This window comes from Sorghum bicolor, chromosome 3 (genome assembly GCF_000003195.3).
Source record: "Sorghum bicolor cultivar BTx623 chromosome 3, Sorghum_bicolor_NCBIv3, whole genome shotgun sequence".
Lineage (NCBI taxonomy): Eukaryota > Viridiplantae > Streptophyta > Magnoliopsida > Poales > Poaceae > Sorghum > Sorghum bicolor.
This window is the reverse complement of record NC_012872.2, coordinates 1,445,700-1,462,921: the sequence shown is the minus strand read 5'-3', so window position 1 is coordinate 1,462,921 and position 17,222 is coordinate 1,445,700. Positions and strand designations below refer to the sequence as shown.

General features: G+C 48.1%; 4 protein-coding genes across 4 annotated transcripts; 3 read left to right on the top strand and 1 right to left on the bottom strand.

Annotated features, from left to right (window-relative positions):
- Positions 1,077–4,547, top strand: LOC8081392 (probable F-box protein At5g36000). The gene is made up of 8 exons (XM_002457074.2): positions 1,077–1,423; positions 2,643–2,857; positions 2,960–3,004; positions 3,116–3,283; positions 3,413–3,460; positions 3,544–3,714; positions 3,826–3,930; positions 4,053–4,547. The coding sequence occupies exons 1-8, from the start codon at positions 1,077–1,079 to the stop codon at positions 4,136–4,138; spliced, it is 1,185 nt and encodes a 394-aa protein (XP_002457119.1). The 3' UTR covers positions 4,139–4,547.
- LOC8081391 lies at positions 5,374–6,605 on the top strand. Its single transcript, XM_002457073.2, has one exon. The coding sequence runs from the start codon at positions 5,671–5,673 to the stop codon at positions 6,193–6,195; it is 525 nt and encodes a 174-aa protein (XP_002457118.1). The 5' UTR covers positions 5,374–5,670; the 3' UTR covers positions 6,196–6,605.
- Positions 10,765–11,704, top strand: LOC8081390 (non-specific lipid-transfer protein 1). The gene is made up of 2 exons (XM_002457072.2): positions 10,765–11,261; positions 11,367–11,704. Exons 1-2 carry the CDS (start codon positions 10,879–10,881, stop codon positions 11,389–11,391), a joined length of 408 nt encoding a protein of 135 aa, XP_002457117.1. The 5' UTR covers positions 10,765–10,878; the 3' UTR covers positions 11,392–11,704.
- LOC110434096 (probable protein phosphatase 2C 51) lies at positions 14,033–15,742 on the bottom strand. The gene is made up of 2 exons (XM_021457795.1): positions 14,926–15,742; positions 14,033–14,796 (listed from the first exon to the last, which is right to left on the bottom strand). The coding sequence occupies exons 1-2, from the start codon at positions 15,520–15,522 to the stop codon at positions 14,395–14,397; spliced, it is 999 nt and encodes a 332-aa protein (XP_021313470.1). The 5' UTR covers positions 15,523–15,742; the 3' UTR covers positions 14,033–14,394.

Genomic DNA, 17,222 nt, shown 5'->3' with positions numbered 1-17,222 from the left:
GCATAGCAGACGCAGCGGCGCCTTTCTGGCTTGGCGCCGTCCTTGTCTACATGCTGGTCGGCGCCGTCGAGGTGCTGTACAGGGCCACCGTCACGGCATACTACTTCGATTGCAAGAGGACCGAGGAGAAGACAGCAGCAGGCCACATCCACATGGAGTAGATCCATGCATGGCACGTACGGATGCACATCAATTTTGATTTCATCAGTCTTTTTTTGTAGACAAAACTTTGTAATTTTTTTACAGGAAGTTTTAATTCTGTTGGAAAGAAAAAAAAAAACTGTGTGTGACGATGTCATCGATTGAATTAGCTCTGGATTTGAACAAATCTCTGCTGTTTGGAGCGAATATTAAAATCGTGCACAGAAACTTTGTAAAATTTCTTCAGAACAACAACCGAAATCTGTGAAATTATTATTTTTCTTCAGATCAGGGTAGCTGTGGGCGCCTGCTACTTTACCCAACTCCACTGGGTGTCTTGGTCACTGGGTGGGTTAGTCTTGATTGATAAAATAAAACAAGCCATGTATTTTTGTATAAATGTATGCCATGATGCACTTATATGCAAAATTTTCACTGCAACTGTAAATCAGAATTATGGCCTTTGTTAACTTCTGCTTCTGAGTTGTTACTGGAACATACATTTTGACCACCTAGGTAACTAGGTTGTGTCTACTTATTACTCGATCGTTACATACTGATGATGAAAACAAAAAAATCCTTGAGATTTGTAACCTACAGGTAATCTCATGTCAAAAGAAAACATGCAAATTCCTTTTACTAATTAAGACCTCATTATGCCTTACTCTTTTTTTTTTTTTAAAAAAGGACTTCATCATGCTTTTTCAATCAGAAAGCAAAAATGAATAATACCAATCGTGTATTCGTGTTCAGTACTATACTGACTTGGTGGACCCACAAGTCAGTGTAATCACGATACCCTTCCCTTACCCTGCCGCAAGGCTTCCAGTGGCAGCCATTTCAAAATTTGAAATCCCTGTCGTTCCCCGGCGCTTATATATGCACGCAGTCCTCGCCAGCACGCAGGACTTTGCCCCTCGCCCTCCCACCGCTGCATGGGCAAAGCCATCTCCCTGCTCCGGCCACCGCAACCAGCTCGAGAGGACGAGGCGGAGATGATGGAGCTGAGGAAGCGCCCGAGGCCGCGGCGCGTCGACCCGGACTTCGTCACGTCCCCGCCTCCCCTGCCGCCGAGGAAGCGGGCGCGGAAGCAGGCAGCGGCGCAGAAGCTGGTCGAGGCCGCGGGTGCTCCGAAGCGGCAGCCGCCGAGGAAGGGGGCCAGGTGCGCTGCGGTGGGCATCGGGTGCCCCGTCGCGGGGCTCCATCCGGCGACGTGCAGCCGGCAGCCGCCGCTGCGCACGTCGACGCGCGTCCTCTTCCGCCCGCGCCATCCATTCCAGTGGTACGCTGTGTGTGTTCGGTGCTGAACTGGGTTTAACTTTCCTGGTACTGCGTGCGATCGGAATTGATTTCAGTTCTGACTCTCAGTGCTCTGTTCGATCCCCTGGTTATGATGTGTGTGGCTGTGTGCTTAGCGTAGGGAATTGGCACATACTGACTTGAATTTCTCGAATTTGAAGTATAGTGTTTCCGAATTCGTGATTGCATTTGCGTTTCGAGGGACTTTAATCCTCCTGCTGTGAATCATGCTTGGTTTTGAAAGCGATCGCAATTCAGAGATTAGCAGGTCCCGTATGTGTAAGTAGATTGAAGCTTAGAGATGATTCGTTGTTTATCTAGCTTGCATTGTTTTTTTTACTGAACCTGGCTTGCATTGTTAGAGTTCGAATCCGATCGAAGCCCGCATCTCTGTTTGAATCATGAAATAGAAGTTTGGCTGTTCGATTGGATGAATTGTTGTAGCACTTCCGATTTGTTTGAATTCAAAAGCGTCAGAACAAAGTGCTTATCCGCCAATGCCTGCGAACAGCTTCAGTTTAGCTCGAATTGCCTGCGGTTTCCATGCTTTTGAGAGTTGAAACCTGATATCTCTAGCGGTGGTGATGATACGCATTTCGAATCAGAAAATTTAGTTGAATAACTGTGCTCTGCGTTCAATTGTAAGAATTCGCTGTTCCCTTGTATGGATTTGTGATTTAAAGCTCATTATCTTACGTTTTGAGGATCTGTCAGTAAATGGAAGCTTAGAGATGATTTCGTTTCGTTGCATTTCGTTGTGTATCTGGATTGCATTGTTAGAGATCGAATTCGATCGAAACATGCATCTCTGTTTGAATCGTGAAATGGAAGTTTGGCTGTTCGATTGGATGAATTGTTGTAGCACTCCCCATTTGTTTGAATTCAAAAGCGTCAGAGCAGAGTTCTTATGAGCTTATCCACCAATGCCTGCGAGCATCTGCAGTTTAGTTCAAATTGCTCGTGGTTTCCATGCTTTAGAGAGCTGATTGAAACCTGAAATCTCTAGCGGTAGTGATGAAACGCATTTCGAATTAGAAAATTCAGTTGAGTAACTTTTTGAGGTTCTGCCAGAGTGCTAGTGAATTGTCTGCTCCTTCTGCTAATTTTCCCACAGCATTAACTGCTCACACCAGCATTACAAATCTCGGTCCAATTTTGCCACTGATTTGGTTGAAATCCTGAGCAAGCATTTGTGAATGCAGGTACGAGCCGGACATGTGGACGGAGGTGGCCAAGCACCTCTGCGGCTTCGACCTGCTCCGCCTCTCCTCCACCTGCCGCTGGTTCCGCCGCCTCCTCGCCGACGACTCCATCTGGCGCTACGCCTTCTTCCGCGACCTCAACCTCTTCGACACCAACCCGCGCGCTCATCGCCCGCTCTTCCGCTCCTGGCGCTGCCTCTACTTCGCCGCCTTCGGTAAGCAGAGCACCAAATCCATCCCCCCACCAGTAACCCGCTTCGGTTCTCTCACTGACAGCAGGTCCCGCTTACTGACACGTGTGCCCCTCCTCCTCACAGATGGCTCCCACGCCTTCTCGTTCTGCCAGAACGGCGAGCACCGAAGTAAGCGCAGCGAGTTTGCAGGATTTATTTGCCAATTTCGCCATTGCCTTCCACAATTGCGTTGTGATACAATCGTCAGTCTATGTGTATATTGACGTCGGTGAGATGCAGGTTCGTGGCGGATCGGGTCATTCGTGCAGGACTCGCCGGACATGGTGCTGATCGGGAGGCTGCCGCTGCCGAAGTGGCTGCCGTCGGATCCCGAGGACGCACGGCTCACCATCGCGATACTGGGCGCCTGCAAGCTCCTCAACGTCCGCCCCGGGATCTGGATCACCGGTACGTGGCCATATCCCATGGCCATCTTTGAGCCTTTTGCCGTCTGACCGTCTTCAGCTGGTCTGTCTTGAACTGTCTGATTATCCCTCACCATTGACCATTGTTCTCTGCTCCTGTTGAATGCTGCAGACATGCATGTGATGCGATGCCCCTTGTGCAACCGCAACAGCTGCCGAGGTGAGACTGCCAATACATATCTGTTGATCTGTTTTTGACTTCTTGTCACTGAATTTTGGTGGGGTGGAATTGGTGGTTCACAGGGAACAAGCAGATCCTGGAAGCACGTCACTCTGAGCTGTTCCTGGAGAAGGCGTACTGGGACGAGACCTTGGAGTACGAGAACCTCGGCGAGAACTTCCAGGACGAGGAGGTCGCCGCCGCCTTCTGTGCCGTCGTGAACGCGAAGCAGTTCGCTTCTCCATCCACTGCAAGTACGTACGTCCGGCAACCATCTCATCATTCCAAGTGCTGTTCTCTGCCCAGTCACTGTATTGTTGAATCGTGAATGACATGGTTGGCGTTGGTGTTGCCTTGTTCTTCAGCTGTTCTCAACAGGGCCTGGGCCGGGAAGCGCGATGACCCGATGACCAGGCACTGTGCTTCCGCAACCGCCGCCGCCATCCACACCAACCTCCAGAGCAACGGAGGTATGTTTTGTACGCTCATGGAACATGAGCAATGAGCTGCAGCAGCTAGTAACCATTCCTGGTCCCAGCACAGTGCCAGTTCTGAACTCTGACGTGATGTGTGTTGTGCTTCCGGCTGACAGGCCTGCTATCGACGTTCGAGGCGATGCGGGACACGGGCAGGGACGGACAGATCGTGTCCGTCAGGATCTCCCAGGTGCTCTTCTGATTGTACCCTCCACCCTGAATGTATTAAAGCTGCCTTGGCTGCTGTGATTTATGCTAGAGTAGGCCAGGCGCTCTGTTATTGGCTTATTATTGCTGCATTCCTGTCTATACTGTAGAGAGAAAGTTGAGCAGATTTCCGGCTTAATGTAATGCCGTACGATTTTGTGAACTTCGCGTGCACTGCGGTCCTTATTAGTATTGTATAAGTACTGGAATCTGCTTTTTTTGCTTAAAGGTTATACTCCCTCCGTCCCTTTAAAAGAGTCGTTCAAGGATTCAAATGTTGTTCCAGAAAAAACGTCGCTGAGCTGTGTTACAGGTCCTAGATTGCTTGTACTACTAGTAATACTTTTTACCAGCTATAATAGGCTTTTTACCAGCTATAATAGGGGTATGCAGGTACTTTATCACCTTCCTTGGTACAAGTGCTTTGCTCCCAAACGACAATATTTATGGGACAGAGGGAGTATGTTATACGAGCACGATTCTGCACGAATGGGTTTGTCATTGGACCCATATGCGATTTCTGGAGATGCCGTCGTCTCTGTTAATAAAATTGTTTTCTAAAATTGTTTGTTTTCTGTAGTGTAAGTCTGTGGAGACTCACCAGATATGAAGAAATGTATGTAAATGGCCAGTTACTAATCACGTGGTTTACTATATGTACTTCTAAATACATGAGTTGGGCCAAGTAGCAATAGTACCTGCCACACACACACGTGGTCTTTTATATTAATTGGCAGGCTAAGCAGAGCAGTTGTTATCAACTTGTATTGCTCTTTGCAAGCAGCCTAATCCAAGGTACCCAACTCCAACACAAAAGGCTCCTTGCCTTTGGAGTACATACATGGCTTATAACCATGCAAAATGCAATGGATGGCCTACTCCTTGTACTGATAATATTGGAGTAGTACTTCTCTGAAATGAACCGAAACAAAAGATCAAGGTACGACTGAGTAGGAAAATATATTCTACTCCGGGCTCCGGCCACAAACTAGTGGTACGATTGAGTTGCCTTTGCAGCTCATGCATGCTGCAACCTGCTTTTCTCCCACTTTTCCTGTCGGAATGTAGCGTAGTCATCCATGATCCACGCCACGCGTACGTGCGTGTTCCTGCTCAGAAATCTCCAGCCGACCCCAGCAGCCAGCACTACTGATGCAGCAGTGCCGGCATATGCAGCCACACAGTGGCAAAAATATCACACCATTGGCCGACTTGTTTTCTCATCGTGCCTCTGCCTTGGCATGCATGGACAATCGCTAACTGTCCAGGCACATTTGACCTTAAACTCTTGCGATGTAATCACTCCATTGGGCAGTGCCGGCAACCTAATCCTCTCATAGTTTAAGGCTTTATTAAGCCTTGCAACTGGGGTTATATAAGCACCATTCCTGCCATCGCCGGGGGCATTAGCCATCGTCCAGGCGTCCAGTCCTCTCCCTTTCTTTCCCCAAGCCACCAGCTAGCTCAGCCATACTCTCGGCGAGCCTGAAGCAGCCATAGGAGCACAAGCCGAGCACAAAGCTAAAAATGGGCAACATGCTGCCATGCCTGGTCCAACAAGCAGGCACAACAGGTGCTCTGCCGGCCAGCATGAACCCCAAGCGGAGGCTCATCTCACTCAAGCTCCTCATGAAGGCCATCCACAAGATGAAGAAGAGGCCCGCCGGTCCCGGCAAGGCGGCGGCCAAGATAGATAGCAGCAAATCGTCGTCGTCAGCGGCGGCGGAGGACGGGAAAGGAGGAGAAGTGCTTGATGAGGCGAGAAGCAAGGCCGCCAGCCGCACCAACAATCCCAAGGGTGCCGTGCTGAGGTCCAGGCTCCACGGCCGGAGAGGTGACCTGCAGGTCAAGAAAGGGAATAAGGGCGTCGTGCGAGTGAAGGTGGTCCTGACCAAGGAGGAGGCCGCGCGGCTGCTGTCCCTGACCGTCGGCGGCCAGAAGCACACCGCCGCGCAGATCGTGGCCGAGATGAGGAAGATGGAGGCCCGCCGCGCCGCCGCCAATGCCGCATGGCGCCCGGCGCTGGCCAGCATCCCGGAGGAGTCGTCGTAGGGAAGACCGGCCGATCGATGAGCTCGTTTGTTAACATATACGTAGCTCTATGCATGCTTTCCTAGGCAGTCGTGCTCTGCTCCATGCGTTCATGAAAGCTCAGAAGCGGCCTTGATCTCCGGTGCTGATAGCAGGAGACTGGAGAGCAAGAGAAGGAGCTAGAAGAGACTTGGGTTGAGAGGCGAGGCGACGACGGCGTATCGTACGCTCCCCCTCCCATGCACGCGGCCGGCGCCGCCGGCGTAGATCCTCGATCGCCGTGCCGGTGTACAGCTAGCTTCCTTTTTTTAAAAAAGCTTTTGTGTGTGTTCTCTCTGTTACAGTAATCGTCTCGATCAGAGGCGCCTTTGTAGTGTCACACCACAACTAGCAATGAAAGAAATGGAATGCAAAAGTTCAGCTCTTTCTCATGAAATGTTTGCTATGTACGAATGTAGCAAATCCAACTGCATCAAACGTAAGTACTGAATTGGCTGTTTTCATACGTATAGTACTTTCAGGTTTTCTAAGGGGTGATGTATATATACATGTACGTTTATATAATTCATGAATCATGACTCCTTTAGACGATGCTGGAGTACTACTACACATCACCTTTCCATAGATATCTCTGAAGCTGCAAATGAATCAGTGCGTCTCTGCGCGTCATATACTTCGCAAAAACAAGTGGAAGAACGAAGGGATAAATAACGAAAAGAAGGAGCCGTTTCAATTCAGAGTTTGTTGGCCGAGCCTGATTTGAATACTCGATACAGAAACAAAGCCCGATTTGAGTAACAACGACGCAATGCAATGTGTTTTGTCCTGATTGAATCGATCGCAGCTACTAGCTCCGGATCGGGCAACACTGATTGGGTGCATCCGCATGATAGACGGGCGCCCATGTGCAGTTGTTCTCTTCTTCTGCAATACTATATGATTGCTGCTAGCTGATAAACAATATATGAGGGCTAGCTAGTGGATTAGGACTTGGGAAGCATAGACAAACCCTTGCAAATTGCAGTAAATTAACAAAGGGCTTTACATGCGCTAGTGTTGTGGTTGAGTTGCGGTGGACGGTGGTCTCATCTCGGGGCTCTTCTTTATTGCAAGATATTTTTCACGTTGCCTTTTTTCGCGGATTATATCGTTGCATTTTTTGACAAATTTAAAACGTTGGATCCAGCTAGCTGTACTATGAGAATATATCTAGTTTTTTTTTTCACGATAGGCCGGGATATTGTAGCTAGGTTGCTGAAAATGCATGAATAACATGTTTTCTTTTGGCAAAAATCTGTATCAAATAAAGTTAGCATACTGTATTCTAATGGGCATGAACCAAAACACAGCCTAAATGAACGGGATTGAACTCGTTCACCCTAGCTGTTAGTCCAAGTCCAACCTTACTCCTATTTTAAAACAGACAAGGGAAATAGGTTGAAGTGTTGAACGCTTGGATTTGTTAAAGAAGAGGACGACGGCGAGTACATTTTCTCCTTCTAAAACATATAGTAGCATGCATGCATAGATCGATGCTCACAAACATGGATGTATACTATTATCCCGCCTGTCTAATTTTATCTTTGAAAAGTTGACAAATCTTGAGATTGATAAAGTCATTGGGCTCGCTCTTTGCGTACCATTGAAAGAAATACTAGCACTATGGTCATTAAGTTGAGGGCTTAAAATCTAAATGAGTAGGTTTACCTTAAGGAAACTAACTAGCTAGTTGAGGTATACGCTTCGCTAGCTCCGGCGAGAGTTCAATTCGTTTCCGCCGAGTGCTGCCAAGTATTAATTCCTGGAAATTTAACTATATAGCTGGAGGAGTAATAATAGATCATATAATTAGCTGTACCTAAAAAAAAATAAAACTTGGGCTTCATGTTGCAAAATAAGACACACGATGTAGGCATCAACCAGAACACACGCCCTAAATCAACGGGATTCACGTCTCCACCTCACCATACAGGGATAGGGAGGAAAAAAAACAAACCTGTATGTATTTCCTCCGCCTTGTAAAAGAAATTATTAGGAAGACCTAATTAAGATAACATGCATATATATAACGACGATTCACTACCCGCCAAGTGTCGATACACACATTCTACATACTCTCTTTGTTTTTGATGAGTTCTCAACTAAACCTCTACTAGCTAGCAAGCAGCAGGTCGATGATGGCCGGATCAATTTCAATGGAGTTGACCCGGCCAGTAGTTGTGTGGTATATAGTAAACTGTAGTAGTAGAAGCGACAAGCAGGGCGCAGGGCAACTGAACCGAGACGATGGACGGACAGAAACCGATCGAAGACGACGAGGACTGCAGGCACCCGGCCGGGAAAGCCGACGGTGGTTGGGTGGGTCATGCATGTGTGCGTCTCGCGGGGTGGGCAAATAAAGCCTCTGCTGGGGCCGCGGCCCGGGGGTCGCTACGCTACAGCCAAAACCGATTCGGCGAGCGCATGTGCATGTGCCTGCCGGGGTCGCCCTCGCCCGCGCAGCCCCGGCGCGTGATATCGGGGGTTTTCTCCGGGGCCGACCACCAATGGATTTATTATTCCGGTGGTGCGGTGCAGGTGGCGTCGTCGTCGACCGCGCGAGCGGCAGCTAGCAGTGTGGTTGGTTGCCTGCTTGCCTTCGCCTGCCGCGTGTGGGGGCTGATCGGCCGGGGCCGCGCGCAGCTGCCGATTCGTTTGGCTGCTCTGAATCAATCCTACGTGCCGTGGCATGATGGCGTACGTGGGCGTGCTCCTCCCCCGATCGATCGAATCGAATCCCACCCCTCACCCGGCCGGATCGCTCGGAGTCTCGTCGGCACTGTGTATGGGATGAGGGTGGATTCGGCTTCGCCGAAGGCACGTACATGCGCGGTTCGTTTATTCCCGATCGATCGGGTTCCTAATACAATACCGATCGGGAGGTGGGTACCCGGCCCAGACACGTACGTGTCCTTCTGCGAGGTTACTAACGGTCCGTCGCGACGTGGTATGGGGGCTGGGTTTGGAGCTGTTTACCCTCCGGATCTCTCTACCCGATCGGCCGGTTTCGATCGAGTGCATATATCGTGTCGGACGGGAATCATTCGATCAGTCACGATGCTCCGGACGGCCATGCATGGCATTCGGCGCCCAGACCCAACAATGGATGCATCGCACCTTACTTATATATATAGCTTATCACTATTGCCTGACCTCCTCCGCTAGACTGCTCTATAGTAATTATCGTAACTCAAAGTGACTACAAAATAAGTTATTTTATAGCCAGCTACAGTGTTTTATATATATATATATATATATATATATATATATATATATATATATATATATATATATATATATATATATATATATATATATATATTTGATAGATCAGGTAATGTTTAATTTTTTTCTCAAATGTTTATCATAATCTTCTATTACTTTTTCTAGATTAAAAAATACAGCCATCTACAGAGGCATCTAGAGTGTCAAAATTTCGTGGGTCTTAAGGATGACATGCCATTCCTGAGGTTGACCTCAAACACTGTGATGCTGGCGTTCTAGCCTAGAAATTCTTATAGACAGGTCTCCATCCTAAGACCTAACCTTACCGAATTAAAAAAAATCATGAAAACCACGTGTACAATGAATTAACTCTGGCACTGCACAACGTATGGCAATGCCATCATGGACACCTGTAGCAGCTGCAGGTGTGGAGATCTAGCGTGGTAGTGGGTTGGATATCCAACGACGGCGGTGATGAGATCCATTGGAGAAGAGACTTCACGCGATGGAGGTGGTTGGAGGGTCTCGATGTTTTGGTCGACAATGACATGTAGTGGGGCTCTGGTTTGACCGAATTTGGCCAACTTGTAAATTTTAGCTCTAAGCCAAACTACTTTAATGGCCTCTTTGGTAGGGCTTAGGCTTCTCAAAAATGATGAAGCCAGAAGAAGACACATTTTTTTTACGACTTTAGCTTGTGCCCAAAAAATAGCTTTGACTTTTTTTTGTCTTGGTTTTGCCTTTAGAAGTTGTTCTCGTATGCGCTCATTTGGTATGGCTTTTTTATTGAACGGTTTCGTTCGCAAAAAAAAGAAGGTATAGGTTTGATCAAATTTATAAAGAACATAGTATCATCGGTTCAAAAAAAAAGAACATATAGTATCAAAGTGAAACTAATGTGTGTGTGTGAGAGAGAGAGAGCGCATAAAATACATGGCCCTCTCTTTTAATTTTTCTTGACTTGGCCTTACCAAGCCGCGGGCCCTAAATGGCTCCCAGTGACAAATTAATTATGGGCTGAAGCTAACCTGATAATTCGAACGGGCCGGCTCAGTTTTTGCAGGGCAAGAGGTGCTTGTGCTTTCACCCTGTACTGCACCAGGCCAACCTATGAACTCATATACGGCACGTCTCTCGGTTCTCACTCACGCGTTCTGCCATCCCTAACTGCCCTGCCCAGTGACAACCACCGGGCAAAACCTCACACCGACGACATGGCGAAACAACTCGGCACATGCATGCCACTTGTCACGTACACACCGTACGTATAGTATACATATATATCTCCCATCACCCACGCGACAAGCAGCTAGGTAGCTCGTTAGCCGGGCCGGTCGGCGTCGAAGCTACACGACGTTACGACGTACTACGCTCCCCGGCCGGCTGGCCCCGGCGTGCACGTCGTCCGTCTCCCGATCCTCCAACAATTAATCCGAGACGATGATGAGCGACGCCAGACCATCGTCGGCAGCCGCCCTCGCGGTGCTGCTCGTGGCGGCGGCGCTGGCGGCGGCGGCCTTTTCCGCCCCGCCGTGTGCGTCCGCGGCGACGCTGCAGTGCGCGCAGGTGGCGCAGCTGATGACGCCGTGCATGCCCTACATGACGGGCGCGCCCGGGATGACACCCTACGGCATCTGCTGCAACAGCCTGGGCGTGCTCAACCAGCTCGCCGCCACCCGCGCCGACCGCGTCGCCGCCTGCAGCTGCGTCAAGGCCGCCGCCGCCGGGTTCCCGGCCGTCGACTTCGCGCGCGCCGCTGGGCTTCCCGCCGCCTGCGGCCTCTCCATCAGCTTCACCATCTCCCCCAACATGGACTGCAACCAGTACGTACGCTAGGCCATATATATATATATATCGCCTTTGTTTCCTTGTCGATCGGCTTCATTTCGCTATGCATTTGACGTCGTCGTTGCGTGTTCTCCTGGCAGAGTTACAGAGGAACCATCACACTAACCGGGCACATCACATAGAATACAAGCTGAAGAACCAAGCTGTTCAAGTTGATCGAGTTGCTTCATCTTCCAATCCAAAAAAATAAAATGAAGAAACGCTACGCCCATCTAGTATCTTGCATCTCTTGCTGTTTTATTCCTTCAGGTCTTTTTTCTTTAACCAAACCTATTCATTCAGTTTGATGATGATGTGATCTGCTATCTGGATTTTGTAAACGAGTTTTCGTTCCTGTGGTTCTGAACTGTGTATGATCGTGTGTGCTTTTTAATTCGCCGCATAGTAAGTAAAGTTCAAACATCTATTTTACCGAAAACTCCAAGTCCATGAGAACGAGGTTCCAAGCTCCTACCAAGTTTAATTTCACACCAACCAAATGCACGAACGACATACAACAAACAAGACAGACATGGATATGTAAACTGATCATACATCAGTTGGTTAGGTTCTTTGTGGTGGAACCTGCCCACCCGGGTTAAAGTCCTCGACTTGGCATGACCCGGTTCAAGTCCTCGACTTGGCATGAGTGTTCGCATTTTCCTGGATTTATTTTAAGATTTAATGACGTCATACTTTCAGTGGTAGGAGATGCCCCCCTCGACAACATGGTGTTTGTGATGACTTCGTGATTCTCATATTTAACAACGTTGCGCTACCCCCCCCCCCCGGTGTGCTCCTCGCGAGCGACATCATTGTTCAATTGTTGCATCTATTTAATGGTTGTTGGTGGTGTTTTGGAGAAAATAGGTGTTGCATGGCCTTTGTCTTGGTAGCACAACCAAAATAAAAATGTGGCCCAATAGCACTCGCTAAGGCCCATTATAGTAACTCAAAATGCCCCCCTGCTCCACCACTCTGAGAGACAACCAGATTTTGTCTATGGCACAACTATCAGTCCTCTTGCTCCGCACCTTGACTTGGTTTTGATTCATGACTTTGTTTAGCAGCATCTTCATCACCTTCTATGTTCCCTCTTTGTTGCCTTTGAGCCTGGTATGGATCATGCATAATCCTCTCATCCTTGGCCTCAGCTCTGAGTCTTCTCATCTGCCCCTCACCACTCGTGATACATCAACACAAACTTATGCTTGACCTTCTCCCTTACCATCGACTATCAAGTCTTCCCCAACACATTCCGCACCACACCTTTGGTTAACCATAGCCCATAAGCAAGATCAACTCAACTGAGAGGACTCACCTCACTTGACAATCACTCATTGCCAGAATGCAACCCATCTTGTCATCTCATATAGTTGGTTTGCATCGTCTTTTATTAAAGGCAGTGATTCTTTTTCCTTATAAAAGGCGGTATACACATAGTTTATTTAGAAGTTGGTGCAGCTGATGTTAATTATATATGGGCCCAATTGAGTTATCTTTGAGAAAATAGGGCCCACACCTACAAACCAACTTTTCACCTAACACGACCGGACCTACCGTTAGATTGCATCCAATGGCTTAGAATGATTCCAGTGCCCTATATATATTCTTCTATGTGGTTCTCGTTATTAACCCTAAACCTCAAACATCACCCACTTGGTATTTCGCCGCAGCCACAAAACACACCCTCATCTTGCCATCATTCAACTATATGTGCCCTTCCATGCTATTGCACAACCAAAATGATTTCTGTGACCTCCGACAGGGCTTGAAATTCTTCACAAATTATGTCAGTTCTTATCTTTTAATCATTGTTTCTACTTAATTGGGGTTTTTTTGTATTACAGACTTGGATCTCAATATGCAGTTTTTTTGGATTGCAGACTTGGATCTCAATATGCAAACTCTATTTGGTGACCAGTCACGTGCTTGCAACGCACGATCGAGCAACGCCACCAAAATTAGAGAGGGAGGGAGGGGTGGATGGACTGGCTCACAATTGTGGTGGGGGTTAGGGTTCTGGGTTAGGGATTTGGGGTTCTCAGGGGACCTCCATTGCCAGTGGCCTTAGAAGGTGATGGGTCCTCAGGCGGCAGATGGACCGGTGATGGTATGAGGGGCGGCGAGCAAGGCTGTGGGGCGCTAATGAACGAGCGGTGGAAGAAACCAGTAGGGAAGAGCTTGAGGCTGGGGCGACCAACTGTTCTTCCTCCTTCGATAGAGATTAGTGGAGGGTGGGCGGTGGGTGAGGGGGGCAGCATTGTTGGGTGCGCCACTGGCCAGGGCGGTGGGCAAGGAAGGTTGTTGTGGGGGGGGGGGCCAAAGACGGCACGGTAAGGAAGAGCACTAGGTCACGTGCTTAGTAAAGCACAACGGGTCCTGTATTAACCTCCTCCATCTTAACATCCTACAAATGCTAATTCTATGTTACAGTCGTTTTCACGTGATTAATAGCAAGGAGATGTAGCGGCTTCATCAACTCAATCGTAAAATCATGGTATAAATTTCTCTAATATCTCAGTGTTTCTTGCTAGAACACTGAAAATTTTCAGACTGCCCATTTGATTTTTTTTTGTCTATGCAAATTTATTTTGATTTAGAATCATTTGTCGCTAATCGTTTTACAAATCTGAATTTATACTACATTACTGAGCGGGAGGTACGAGAATGAGACGATATGGCCTCTTTGGTATTATACTGCTGTTCAGGACGACTGCTCATCATTTGTTTACATTCTAACTTACTGAGGAAAAACACAAATCCATGAGCAACATGGTTCCAAGCTCCTACAAAATTTAATTTCACACCAACCAAATGCATGAACTAGCAATGCAGTGCGAGGAATTGGAGAAGAACAGGAAGGAAGGAAGGAGACAAACAGAATTTGGGGATCAGAGGAGGAAAGATTGTATTAGGCCTAGACTTCTCCTGTTCTAGTGTTCTTTCATGTTGTCCACTCTTCTCTCATCTCTCTTAAAGTACTACGGCTATCTGCCACTCGGGCCCCGCGTACTGGCCACTTGTGCAAGTCTGACGAGTGGACCCCTGCTGCTTCTTCAGTTGCCGTTTGGGCTACAGGATCCTGAATGACACTTGGTCCTTCATGATTCAAGGAGGCTTGAGGGTTCAGAGTGCTAACGCACTTGCTGCCTTGCTGGCAGTGGCAGCCTGCGTGTGCCGGATAGCCCAGAAGTCCCTGAAGATGACGATGCCGACGCTGATGTTGTCCCGGCTGCCGGCGTGCACCGCCTTCTTGGCGAGCTCTTTTGCGAGCAGCATCGGCATGTCGTCCGTGTCGGTGATGTGCGTCTCCCACGGCATGATGATCCGCGAGGTCCTCCCCAATCTCTGCCGGACGTGCGCGCACGCCGCAGCCGGCGCCACCTTGTCCCAGAGCGCGGCGCTCCCCAGGATCAGAAACTCGTCGCGCGCCTCCCGTTCCACCACCACCACGTCGACGACGACGCCTGCGGCTGCCGATGCCGGCGCCGGCGCTGAGCTCACCGACGCATCGGTGGCCTGCTTGGACTTGAATCACAAAATCTATTTCAAAATTCAACAGGAAAATAGAACAAAAGCAAGCTTGCGAGTACAACTAGTCCAGGAATTAACCTTTTAATGGAGCAAATGCAAGAAGAAGAGTTAAGTTTCACTTACCATGTGTAGGGACTGGGAATCGGAACTGAGCTCCACGAGCTCGCCGTCCCGGGATAGCACGGCCTTGGAGGCGCCGTGGTTGCCGATGACGAGATACTTCTCGTGTACAAGCGCGACGATGGCCGTGGCGGCGGGCGCGTCCACGCCGTGCTCACCCTGGCTGCAGGCTTCGTGGAAGACTCGGAACGCCTCCCTCAGCGTCGTCGCCCACCACCCGTTGTACGACATCCCGTCAAGGAACAACCGCGGGCTGTCGCTGCACATCAGCTTCAAGTAGACCTGCGTAGCGAGAGCGTCGCGCAGCAGCGCGACTAGGCGCTCGGACTCCTCCTCGCCGCTGGCAGCGGCAGCGGCCGCGCCGAGGCCACGGCCGTCAAGCACGGCGAAGAAGTCTAAGCCCACGGGAGGCGTAAGCAGCGTGAACGACGGCGCAGCCTCCACAGCGTCTGTCAGCACAGGCGGCATCCCTTTCATCGCTACCATACCATAGGATAGGTATAGACGCGGGGGCGTGCCCCATGCCAGCGCCTCCTGCATCATCGCCGCCATCATCTCCTCCTCCGTGATCGGGACGGCGTTGTCGCTCGAGCCCGACATGGGCGATAGATCTAGCTAGTGAATGAACACTACTCGCTACCACTACCAGTTTGCTTGGCAAATGGCAATTTTTTTTTTTAGGAAAACAGATGGCAATTGTGTGTGCGCTAATCGAAAAGATGGAACAAAAGAGACCTAGCTAGCTTGGACCAATGATGCAAATGTTACTCCAATCCTATATATAAGGTTGTCCTGTGCCTTTCGCGGTGACGAATTTACATGCTTGACGATCCAGAGGTCTAAGAGTATTTTGAGATTTGTACAATTTCGCGCATATATAGAAACTGTGTCAGTAGAGAGTTATCTAAAATTAAGATTGTACAAGGATCATCCTGTAATTCGGCCTAAACCACTGTTTCGGGGTAGGTAGGGTAAGGTATAATTTCAGTAGAGTCCTCTTCAAAAGAAAATTCAAATTAGAGGAATTTGCATTGGAAGATCGCCAACGGTCACCATCCTCATTTCAAACGCAAAGAAATGGCAGCCGCTCGATTTGGAAGTTTGCTCCTCAGGACATTTGTTGGACAGGCAAATCACAACTGGAGCATGGTCACCACACCCGCGTAAGAAGATCCCAGGTTAATTGATATGCTGATCAACTCTCTTCCACTCATTAATTGTTTTTTGAAAGAACAGCCACTCATTAATTGTTGGGAGCGCAAACGAAATCTCAAAGATCCAATTCAGATTTCAAAAATAAACTCTTATAAGGTCTATTTATTTGAAACCTGAACTCAATCTCAGGGATTTCATACGGATCAAAAACAGGCTCTAACAATTAATGAATGGAAGAAAATTAATAAGCAAATCAACTAAGCTGGGATTGTCCTAGGGGGATGTGATGTCACACCTATGATGTCATCATGTACAAAGGATCATCCTACAGAGATTTCTATATGCTTGTATTTTGAAATTTCCTGCAGTGCTCATTCAGTAACGTAAAACAAATTCAGATATGTAAATTGACTACAGACACATGAATCCAAGTCCAAATAAAATCTGAATTTGCATATCACGATATCAAATGAGCACCGTGAAATTTTTTAGATGTGTAGCAAGAAACGAGACAAGAATTCTTTGGGCATGGCTAGTACAACTAGAAATATCTAAGAAAACATGTTCCAATAATTTCAAAGAGATCTCTCAAAAGAAAAGTTCAAATAAGATAAATAACTTGCATCGAAAGATCATCAATGGTCGGCATTCTCGTTTTCAAACGCAAAGAAATGGCGGCCGCTCGATTTGGAAGGTTGCTCCTGATGATGAAAAGGCAAATCACAAGTGGAGCATGGTCACCACATCCGCGTAAGAAGATCCCAGGTTAATTGATTTGCTGATCAATTTTTCTCCCACTCATTAATTGTTGAGCTTGTTTGGAGTGCAAACGAAATCTCAAAGATCCAATTCAGATTTCCAAAATAAACTCTCATTGATTAAGGTCTATTTATTTGAAACCTGAATTGAATCTCAGGGATTTCAACTAGATCAAAAATAGGCTCTACAGTAACAATGAACGAATGGAAGAAAATTAATAAGAAAATCAACTAAGCTAGGATCATCCTACGGGGATGTGATGTCACACCTCTGATGTCATCTTCTACGGGGATCACCCTACATAGATTTGTCCAGTGGATTTTTGCCATGTTTTATATATGCATGTGTTTTGAAATTTCCTGCAGTGCCCATTCAATAACGGAGAA